Here is an 11559-nt window from a genome sequence, read left to right as displayed (position 1 = left end):
ATGTGCTGCTGAATTATTATTTTTGTCCTTTAGGTTTACATCTACACCCTTGTATTATGTAAATTTCTGAGAAGCTGTGAATCACAAGGTTAGGTAAAAGAGGGTCCCCCCCAACCCCCTCAACTCTCCCCCTCCTCATCCGTCTTCGCAAGCAACAGGAGCCGACCCCATTTAATCTTTGAATGATTCTCAGCCTTGTTCCTTTCTTTTTCCGGCTTTTTACCCCAGACCTCAACTTCCCTTCCTACCCTCGACCCAACGAGCCGGCAGGGGCCAGAGGCCGCGGTTGCAGCCCAGGTCCCCGCAGCTGGCCGCGTTAGTGACGTCAGCCGGCCGGCCCCTCGGGTCACCGTGGGCGCGGGACGCTGTTTGCGAGCTGCCAGCGTCAACACCCGCGCCGGGCGCTTAACGCTTCGCGTTGTTTCCAGGAGCCTTTTCCTCTGTGTGGGACTGCTGAGAAACTATGAGGGCAGCCCCACTGTTCGTGAATTCAGAGAATTAACTGAACTTGAAGTAAGAGGAGACAGTGGGAAGAGGAAAAAAAAAAACCTTCCAAATTAATTTAAAGTGAGAAGGCAATAACATTTTAAAAGGTAGTAAGATTTCTTAATGATGGATCAAGCCTCTTCTTGGGATTGGATCTTAGAGCTCAACTCTTGAAACATGCACAAGGCGTGCAGAATCTGGTCTGGGAGAGGCCTAAGGGCGGGAAGGGAGGAAACAGAACAGCATCCACTTCCATCAACAAAAGGGGGCCGGCCAGTGGCTGAGTGCTTCCTCTTTTACAGAGGCTATGGAGGCCGGCGGGAGGTGGCTACGGGGTATGGCCCTCTTTGGACAGCCATGAAATATTCTCTTTTAGAGGAGATGCAGGGCTTCACTGGGAGAACTCGGGAATGAAAGAACAAATTGGAGAGTAAAGCCAAAGAAGGGAAGGTAGAAAGGCCTTTCTGTTAAGGTCTTAAACAGGAGAATCTAGTTAGAAAATTCTCTTTGCTCTGGGACCATAAGGAGACCCCAACTACTCTTAAGCACAGGCCAAACGGCTTCAAAGGGAGGATTCTCGGAGGAAGGAGGTCGGCTAAAAAAATACACGAAAGGTTTTTGGAAGAGATACTCAGAGATGCTCCTCAGACATTCTTAAAATTTGACCTCAGAACGTATTTTCCAGGAAAGTCAAAATGACAGGCAAACCTAGTGAAAAGATGCTCTAGTTCCTCCTTAGGTATGCCACACCCCCGGGCCTGTTTTCTTTCACCTGGCATCTAGATTAAATGACCCTTCAATTACACCCTGAGTCGTCAAAGCAAGTCTATTAGCGAGTGCCTGTTCAAAAACTTTCATCCAGGAGCTCTCCACCATCTGTTCCGCGGTCTCTTAAACCAGATCCGGCGCCCCCTCCCGAAACTCTTTGGAGCCTCCCTCGCCATCTCTCAGCCTTGGGGGGATGGAGCCGCCCCAGGACCTGCGGGAATGCAGAGGAGAAGGGGAGGAGCGCGATTGCGCCCGGGATGGGTTGCCGGACCGGCCGGGGCGGTGGTGGTCCAGAGGCCCGAGGTCCGCAGGACCTGATCGAAGGCAGCGCCGAGTCGACCGACCCCAGGAGCCGGACGCTTGGGAGCCCCAGCCTGGCAGCGGCGCCCGGTCACTGAAGTTGCGCCCCAACTCCCAGCCGCCTCCAAGCTTCTCGAGCTACGGTTCCTGGCCCCTCCAAGGGAGTCTCACAGAGCTCGGTGGCCCTCGGCCTTACCAACGTCATTTTAACTATTTGGAACTCGTGAGCAAGAACCGAGAAGTGGAGAGCCCAGCCGGGGAGTTTTCAGCTTTTCTGTTTCACTTCGGGCTGCTTCTATTCAAATGGCTCTGCGCCGGCCACCGAATCCTGAATGAGGCGGGGCTCCTCTTCCCCAACGCCAGCAGCGGGAACTTGGTTCCCCTGGGCAGCCGGGGGCAGGGGGCGCCAAGGCCGTGGCGATAATGAAGGCTGAGACGGCCAAGGCCAGCGGGTCGGCGCGGGGCACTCCCGGGCCGGAGTGGCCATCGGCCGGAGTTCAGGAGGTAACTGAATTTATAAGCGGTTCTTAGAGATTTCTGGCTCAAGGATTTTTATTTACCTCTACTGCTTCTCCGTTTCACTAAGCTCGTTCTTTGCTCTGTGTTTGAATTTCTATTATCGACTTTTATTTCATGAGATCACTTAAGAAAGTTTGAAAATAACATAAAAAATGCTTTAAACCTCGTGGGTAGTGTCAAGGAAACAGTCGAACTCTGTCTTGAATATGGTGGTTTTGTGTGTGTGTCTGTTTGTTTTTCATTTTGACCACAAACACAAAATGTCTTTAAAATTGTCTAGGGACTGCTGCAAAACGCTAATCAACCAATTGCACGAGAACAGTTTTTTTCTATTATTGGAGGCAAGTATTTCAGTGTGGAGCAATAGAGCATGTTTGGGCTATCTTCTAATTGTTCACCTTCCAGATTTCAGTAACACCGTTGTAAGTGACAAGCAAAACTTTGCTGGGTTTTGTTGCTTGATGCTGTTGCTCCACAGTAAAGGTTGGAGAAACTGGGTTACTTGTTTTATAAACTTCTTTTTTTCCATAAAGTCCAGCCCTGAGTCGTAGCCTCTCAGTCTGGAGGGACACACCTCACAGGCCTGTGGGAATGGGTGAGAAAAATCTCAGCATTAGTGGAGGGTCAGAAACAAACTGAGCCCAAATGCTCACTATCTGTATTGCCTGCCGCCTCATTAACGGCTCCCACATTTGGGCTCTTCATTTCCTTTCACAAACTGATTTGCTATGTAAATGCTGTTTTGAGAGAAATAATTTCACTGGGTTTAAATGAAATCCTAATATAAAAGAAATAGTAACAACAAAGGTTTAGAGACAAATAATCCACCCTCACACTTCTTCCCCCAAAGAGAGGAGGGCTCTGTGAGTTAATCAACCCTTCCCACACTTATAACCTGTGATACTGTCCTTCACATTGCTTTAGGAAATTAGCAAGAATTCTTTATTTGCTACCAAACTAACTAAAAGCGCACTGGTAGCCTTAAATTTGAACTTGTTGCCAATATGTTTGTTAATATGTTTGAAAGTTAGTTCCTGTTGTGTATTAAGTAATCTGAGGTATTCAGAAACTCTTTCCTTGAACCTTATAGACCTTTGCTATTTGTGTCCCATCCCATCACCCTGCCTCCATCACACACCAAAAGAAATAACAAAAGACCAGCCAGAGATAAAGAGTATGAGCAGAAAATGTAGAGGAATTTAAAAATGTGTTTTTCCTTCTAGAAGTACAGTATGTTGCCTTTGGTGCTATGTATTAAACAGGAAAAAGTGTAGATGTGCTTGAATGTCAGGGCTGGGGTGGGGGGTGATGTCAGAATAATAATAATGCTTTTGTCTATCGTCCCTTAGCTCACAAGCTAAAGCAAAGAGAAAGCAGACTGTTGCTCTTGGTGAAGGGGCTGGGGGTCAGAGATGTTGAACAGGCCAGAAAACTCTAAAAACATGACCAGGGACAAGTCAATGAACTAGGGCAGAAACTGGAATTAGTTATAATATTTTCCAATCCGTTTTTAATTTAAAAACATCAATAGTATTTTGTGACATATCAAGGAATAAGAGATTAGAGATTATGGCTTATTTGGTAATGTGTGGCTCTATTATCTTATTACCTTTTATTTCGAATTGCAGTAACCATACCCAGAAACTGCATTTGCTTATGATAGGGACTTCAGCAAAAAGCCTGTGGAAATCATGAATATTTTTTAGTAATAGCAAGAACACAGCTTAGAAAGTATTGAAGTCAAAATTAGATTCCTTAGAAAAAGAGAATTTTAAATTACTTTAGAAGAGCAGGACTTTTCCTTATTTTTAAAATAGGTCTTAACACAGAGTTTGTTATCTGGCCTCTTTATATTATGAACTGCTGTGGTTTCCTCAGGATATTTCATAAAGGATAAATCATACACTTAAACTTGCCTTCCATCAGGATTTGAGGTTATAAATACTGCCTTTCCATGGATGGAAAGGGGAGGCACACTTAATCATCAGCTCTCAGCAAAAAAAGAGGATTATAGGATTCTCAAAGAAAATCCAAAGAAACTGTAAGAGTTTCTATTTTGCCATTAACAAAACAAACAAGGCTCCCTTGCATTTGTTTTAATAATTAAAAAATACTTGTGTTGAAACGTTTTGAAAGCTTCTGAATTTGCTGAATATACTCTGTTTTTATTGCCTTTTTTGTTATTTTCAAATATATTTGGAAATAAAGTACTAGACAGATTGGACAGTAAGATAGAAGCCCTTTCTAAATACATTTTTGTGTTTTGTGACAATTCTTATTTAATAGAGATAGTATTACTAATTAACGTGTGTTTTTGGTTAGGTTTTGAAAAAATTAACAAATGTTGGATATCAAGGCCTGGAGTTGTAAAGCACCTTTTCAGTCTTTAGTAAACTCAAGGCCATCTTAAAGGAAGAGCATAATTGATGCTTTGCCATATTTGTGTTAACTCAAATGACATTTTCAAACACTTGCCGGAAGGGCAAATCCTGAAAAGACCAGTGAAAAGGAAACTGTTGAAATATAAACTATACAAAGCATGCATACCTCTTAGCCAATATTTTTTCCTTTTTAGTTTGGTATACACCAAAGGAGAAATTTACAGAGGTCAAATAAAGGCTTTTTTGCAGTTAAGGAGAGGGGAGGGGGAGGAGAAGAAGGGGAGAGGGAGGGACACACCACAAGCGTAAAACAAACTGGTTGCATTCAGTCAAGAAGGCAGGTAAGGCTCCAGAGGCCGCGAATTGTGTACAAGTCAGCTGGACTCTCCAAAGCCTTCCAGAGCTGGGCTGCTTCGCGCTTCTTGGCTTTTTCCTTTCAACCTAGCCCAGTGGCGGAGGAGTGCAGCAGGAGGGGGATTTTTCGCTGCTGGGAAGTGGCAGGTAGGAAAAGGAATCTGATCCGGCCCAAAAGTCAGCAATTAAAGTCTTAACTGCGACCCATCTGTCGTGGGACAGAGAACCCCCCCACCCCCCTTTGCCCCAGCAAAGCCCTTCCCGTGCCCTTTGTCTGAGCAGGGGAAAGCAGGAGACTGGTTCTGTGGCCCCAACAGCAAAAGGAAAGAAAATTTCCAGCGCTGACCAATACAGAGTGTCTGCGCCCGGTCCAAGGACAACTTCGAAGCGCCTCTCGGGGGTGTGGCGCCTCTCCGCTTGCTCTGCCCAGGTGCTCTGTCCCGTGGCCCCAGCAAAAGGAAAGAAAATTTGCAGCCTGGGCGAATCCAAAGTAGGTGCACCCGGGCCAAGGACGGTTCCAAAGGGCCGCCTTGGAGTGTAGTGCCTCTTTGCCTTCTCCCGCCGGGCGCTCTGCCCTTCTCTGCTGCATCAGTTGTCCCAGCCTGAAGCCACCTCGAGATCTGAAACGAGGCACTCCCAGGCCTAGCTGCTGACGCCGGTCGTATTCAGCCAGACCTCTCCCCCATCTTGCCCCTTGGCTGTCCTCAACTTCCAATAAGACTCACTCCCCCTCCCCCATTTCTTCAGCCTGTGAGTTTTCCCACCACCCACCCAGCTGCCACTGTCTTTCTGTTAGACATCCGGCGCGTTCCCAGCCCAAGCTCTCTTCCTTTCCACCCCTCTTGGCTCTTGGGGCAGAGGCGGAACTGATTTTCGCGGAAAGTTAGAGTGGGGCGGAGGGGCCCGGGTAGCTTGCCTGGCATGTATTGAGAATGGGGTAGAGAGGAGGGAATACTTTGAGGTCAATTTCCTTCGTTTAAGGTCCAGTTTCGCATCTTTCAGTGAAATTGCTCAGGGACTTAATAATGCCAGGGTTTCTAGTCCGCCGTTATCCAGCCTTCCGGGGCCAACCCTTTTCAGAGCTCTAGCAGAAGGACGCCCCCACTACACTTGGCCCAATACCTGACACCCGCCACCACCTGTCTCACAGCCACGTGGGGTTAACTCACCAGGCAGATGGCACCTAGAGCTGCTGCGGTCGGCCACTCACTTCAGGGTCCAGGCCCCACCGCCCTTTGCTTGCAGCTCTGCGCGCTCCTTTGGCCTCCTCACTTCAGCTTACAGCTGCCGTGTCTTCCAACTCTGTGCAGCCCTTCCTGCGCGCCTAGCTCCGGGGTTCAGCTCTGCGTAATCGCCGGCTGGCAAGGGACTGCGCCGGGGAAGGTGCGCGCCGCAGCTTCCAGCGCGCTCCTGGACGCTCTTGCCTGGGCGGCGGGAACCCGCACAGTGGGAGCCGCAGCCATAGGCGTCTTCCCGGAAACCCCCACACGCTCCACCGCGCCGCCCCAGGAGTTTCGGCCGCGGTGCCACACTCGGCGGGTGCTCGGCTGGCGGGCGTTGCAGGGGAAATGGTCTCTACGCGCGCTCTTTGGGAGGCACAAGTGTACCTGTGGACACAACTCCGGCGCCGGCAAGTCTCCTTGATGCGCACAGACATCCAGGCTGCCGCCTGCGCTGCTTAGAGGAGGCTTGCAGACACCGGCAACCCGGGTGGGGATTAATATACTCTGTTTCCCTTCTCCGCTCGGCATTCAGTATTTAAAATGCTCCGGGAGAGCTCTAGCTGAGCGCAGGTACTTAAGAAAGAAATGCTCTTTCCGGACTCTCAATGGAAACTCAGAAGCGTGCGCGCGCGCGCGTCTGTGTGTATCCTGGGTGGGGTCCGATCGAGTCAAGGTTGCTTGTGGTGTGACACCCGATTATTCCTTGCAACTCCTCAACTTTGTGGATGAAAGTGCGACTTTCCCAGGCCTATTGCCGCGGGCATTGCCTTTACAAAACCACAAACACAGAACAAGCTTCCTAAGGCTTTTAATTCACGGGGCGTTTTGGGAGGCCAGTTACCTGCCGGCGTCTTCTAAATGGTCCAGACTCGGTTCGGGCCGCGGAGACTCCGGGATTCCGGGAGCGGGCAACCCCGAGCCCTGGAGGAAGAAAGAGGTCTGCGGAGGTAGCACAGATCTGACCCCGGCCCAGCTCGGCCCAGCCCGGCCCAGCCAGGCCCAGTGGAACCAAGCAGCGAAACCTCGGATTTCGCTGCCGAGGCTTCCTGGCCGAGGCTTTCTGGAGCTTGGCGTTTGATAAATATAGCCTGGCGTTTGCCCCTGAATTAGACTCCGTTTCCTTATTTAGCCCTTGCACAATGATTTTAGATGATGTCACTTAGAGCTAAACGAGAAAATTGATCTCAGATTTGCTTGGCCTCTAAAGCCTGGTTAAGCAGATTGAAAATTAGAAAGGCAGAGGAAGCAAAAGGAGGGTGGGGGTGGGGGGGCGCGGAGGGTAGTGAAGTGTGCGCGGCAGAGTGTGTGCGCGGAGGGGAGGGCGCGCCAAGCGGGTGAAAGCGCCCCCGCCTTTTCTGGGCGGGGAACCCCACTCACCAATGAAAAGTAGTTACTGACTGCAGATGAAAAAAAAAGTTTTCCTGTTGACTGTTGGAAGCGAATTGAGCAATTATCTAGTTTACCTTCTCCTCTTGGAAGTTAACGATTGGCGAGATCTTGGCTGCGTTATTGACACAACACTTTCTATTGATAGAAATAAGTAGTGATTGTCCCCGAGTCATTGGTGCGCCAAGAACTCTGCGATGGGCTGGCAGGAGTCCATTGGGCTGGGCAGGCAGGTTCGGCTGGTGATGCTGGGGAGGAGGAGGAGGAGGAGGCTACTGGTGGTGATGGTGCCCGTCCCCCTCTCCGCAGGTCTGTGACAAGCAGGGAACAAGGCAACGGACGGCGCAGCCCAGCCCCGGCTGACGGACGCTGGCGACTCAGACATGGACAGTAGCTGCCACAACGCGACTACCAAAATGTTAGCGACTGCTCCAGCTCGGGGCAACATGATGAGCACGTCCAAACCCTTGGCTTTCTCCATTGAACGAATCATGGCGCGCACCCCAGAGCCCAAGGCCCTGCCAGTCCCCCACTTCCTGCAGGGAGCCTTACCCAAGGGGGAACCCAAGCACTCTCTGCATCTCAACTCGTCGATCCCCTGCATGATCCCCTTCGTGCCTGTGGCCTACGACACGAGCCCCAAGGCAGGAGTGACGGGCTCCGAGCCGCGGAAGGCCAGTCTGGAGGCCCCGGCGGCGCCCGCGGCGGTGCCCTCGGCGCCGGCATTCAGCTGCAGCGACCTGCTCAACTGCGCACTGAGTCTCAAGGGCGACCTGGCCCGCGACGCGCTGCCGCTGCAGCAGTACAAGCTGGTAAGGCCGCGTGTGGTCAACCACTCTTCATTCCACGCCATGGGCGCCTTGTGCTACCTGAACCGAGGTGACGGCCCATGCCACCCGGCAGCCGGCGTGAACATCCACCCGGTGGCCTCCTACTTCCTCAGTTCCCCTTTGCACCCGCAGCCAAAAACGTATTTAGCCGAAAGGAATAAACTGATGGTCCCGGCGGTGGAGAAATACCCTTCTGGAGTAGCTTTCAAAGACCTGTCCCAGGCTCAGCTGCAGCATTACATGAAAGAAAGCGCCCAGCTTCTGTCGGAAAAAATCGCGTTCAAAACCTCGGATTTCAGCCGAGGCTCTCCTAATGCCAAGCCCAAAGTTTTCACTTGCGAAGTGTGTGGAAAGGCAAGTACAATGCAAAACGGAGATCCTTTCCTTCCCTCCATCCCTCCCTCCCTCCCTTCCTTCCTTCCTTCCTTCCCTCCCTCGCTCCTCCTTTCCTTCCTCCCTTTTTAGTATTTTGGGGGTAATTATTTGTATACACTTTTTGTAAGTATCTCTTCCTCCTACCCTCTCTCTGCCCGGTTTGATTTCAAAGTTACTTGTGCGGCTAACCTGTTCTACGTGTGTTTAATTTTAAGGTCTTTAACGCGCACTATAACTTAACCCGTCACATGCCAGTGCACACAGGAGCCAGACCCTTCGTTTGCAAAGTGTGCGGAAAAGGTTTCAGGCAAGCAAGCACCCTGTGCAGGCACAAGATCATTCACACGCAGGTGTGTTCATCTGTCTCAATTTCACCTAGTTTGCTTCCGAACTGTTTGCAGAAAAACAGCCGATAAAGCCTTACTCTTTAGGATAAGGTTCGTTTAAAACATGCTAGCTGAACAGGGTGAATGCCATGTATTGTTTGCTTTTGTTCTGCTTGAAAGTGTTTAAGCATTACTGTGTTTCGAGCTTGCAGAACTTCACATAATTAGAAAATATCTAAATGTCTCTGCTTTTCCTTTCTCCTGCTTAGGAAAAACCTCACAAATGTAACCAGTGTGGCAAAGCATTTAATAGAAGTTCCACTTTAAACACTCATACCCGAATACATGCGGGCTACAAACCGTTTGTGTGTGAATTCTGTGGCAAAGGGTTTCATCAAAAAGGTATGGAAACCAGGAAATGTTGTCTCTCATGGTTAGTCTTATGAAAAGCCATACTTAATATTTTCGGGATGTTTTAGAAGACGATGTTTAAAGTGTAGTTATGTGGCACATTTTTTTGCCATTCTAACTCCCTACTCGAAGTCTGGTTAGTATTAGAGAAAGGCAAGATTCATAAAACAATGGTATATTTTTTAACTGCATGCTCTCATTCTATGTAATTGGACTGATAAATGTGCATTCAAATTTAAGGAAACGGCATCACTGTTGATGCGATGCTTGAAAATAAACTTGTGGAGACAAGTGCAGGCACCGATAGTAGCCCTGCACTCGTTGTGGGACCTGTAGCGGCTCTTCTGCTTGCCTGGCGCTACCTTCCACGTGTCTGCTCCTCCCTTTTTAAGCTATTTTTTTTTTTTTCAGAACCACATCCCTGTCATTTGTGTGTTTCAGGGAATTACAAAAACCACAAGTTGACCCACAGCGGGGAGAAGCAGTTCAAGTGCAATATCTGCAACAAGGCTTTCCACCAGGTTTACAACCTCACCTTCCACATGCACACCCACAACGACAAGAAGCCTTTCACCTGCCCCACGTGCGGCAAGGGTTTCTGCAGGAACTTTGACCTCAAGAAGCACGTCCGCAAGCTGCACGACAGCAGCCTGGGGCTGGCCCGCGCGCCAGCTGGCGAACCAGGCACTGAACCGCCGCCCCCGCTACAGCAGCAGCTGCCGGTGACGCTGCCTCCTCTGCAGCCGCCGCTGCCAACCCCGGGGCCCCTGCAGCCCGGCCTCCACCAGGGCCACCAGTGATCGAGGCTAAGGGTCCTTCCAGCCTCAGCCGTGCCCCCAGGCTGAGGCAGCGGCAGACTAGAGCTCCTGGTCCGAGTTCTTGTGCAGACCCCAGGGCATGTTGGGCCCCACACTTTAGGGCCGACCAGAAGCCTCTGCATCCCCTGGCCTTTCGCGTGTTGCATGCACCTGCTAAATGGTTTTGTGTATTATATTCTATATAGGCACTAACAATTATGAAAAATTTGGAGGGTTTTGCTTGTTTTCTGTTTTTGTTTTTTTTTTTTTTAATTTGGAAAGACTGTTCATCTTGGGTGGAGAGATGGTGTTTGTTTTGTTTTGTTTTGTTTAAACAAATTTCTGCTATATTTATTGAGATCTGTATTATTCTACCCGGGAATGCTGCATCATTTTAATTTTATTATTGTATATATTTCCATTGTGTTGATTCTCCGGTCTCAAGATGTCTGCTGGATGTTGATCATTTCCTCTTTCCCTGAAGTGACAAAACACTGTGTGTATGTCATAGATACACGCATAGATGTGTGCGCCCATAGGGGTACATTCCACATTCGTGAGCACACACACATACATATTAGATAAGGGTGGTTCATTATGGATGATTTTGAATTTTGGTTTTGATTATTGCACGTGAAAATTGATTCATTGACTGTTGGAAATAAATACTTGGAACATGCTTATTTAATCAACAAACTTCAGGGCTCTGTTCATACTATTCAGCTAAAGATCCCTGACTCTGACCCCCTCATCCATCCGCCTTTTTAAAATCTAAAACCCTGGATTAGTAATACTTAATGTTTTGGTCTGAAAATCTATCAAGTGCAAATAGTCTCTTCCAAATGGTTACACCTTTGGGTAAAGTTATGAAATCTGGTAAAGTTCAGAAGCAGAAGACATGGAGTTTTCTAACAGAAACATAAATTTGGCTTGGACCACCTGATACATTCGTAGTGCACAGTTAAATGGGAACAACATATCCAGTAGCTGTATGCAATGTACATATCCTCAAACGCATTACAATCATAGATAGACAGGTATCTATTGTTTGCATCCTGAAGGCACATACTGACTTGTACACAGCTGGCAAAGGGAGCCTCCGTGTTTTTACATGTGTATATATGTTTATAGACGAATATACTTCCATTCAAGGAGGAAACATGGATGAAAACCAAACTGTGGCGGGTGCCAGGTCCTTGAAATGCTTCAAGTGTTAATCAGCGGCTCCGCTGTGAGCTCGGGCTCTGGTGTTTCTAACTGCAAGTCTCTCCTGTTTTCTTGCCAAAACAATGAAACAACTGCTAAAGACTTTAATTAAGAGGGGTAATTACTTCAGATTTATCAAAGCCGGGTTGTTATACTATTAGCTGCTCAGTAGAAGCTGCCAGACAAACAGCCCAGCA

The 11559-nt window shown here is 48.8% G+C and overlaps 1 protein-coding gene across 3 annotated transcripts; it reads left to right on the top strand.

The window, feature by feature from the left end:
• Window positions 1–372: 372 nt before the first annotated feature.
• On the top strand, window positions 373–11253 carry FEZF1 (FEZ family zinc finger 1). Of its 3 annotated transcripts, none has more exons than XM_054559722.1 (5): window positions 373–593; window positions 7727–8601; window positions 8838–8972; window positions 9218–9350; window positions 9801–11253. In XM_054559722.1, the coding sequence occupies exons 2-5, from the start codon at window positions 7801–7803 to the stop codon at window positions 10157–10159; spliced, it is 1428 nt and encodes a 475-aa protein (XP_054415697.1). In that variant the 5' UTR covers window positions 373–593; window positions 7727–7800; the 3' UTR covers window positions 10160–11253. The 3 variants fall into 3 exon arrangements, with proteins under 3 accessions (XP_054415697.1, XP_002818425.2, XP_054415696.1); XM_002818379.5 differs by lacking the exon at window positions 373–593 and adding an exon at window positions 1611–2058; XM_054559721.1 differs by lacking the exon at window positions 373–593 and adding an exon at window positions 7425–7650.
• Window positions 11254–11559: the final 306 nt, after the last annotated feature.

Source organism: Pongo abelii, chromosome 6 (assembly GCF_028885655.2).
Source record: "Pongo abelii isolate AG06213 chromosome 6, NHGRI_mPonAbe1-v2.0_pri, whole genome shotgun sequence".
NCBI classification, from domain to species: Eukaryota; Metazoa; Chordata; class Mammalia; order Primates; family Hominidae; genus Pongo; species Pongo abelii.
This window is presented reverse-complemented; position numbering and strand designations above follow the sequence as displayed.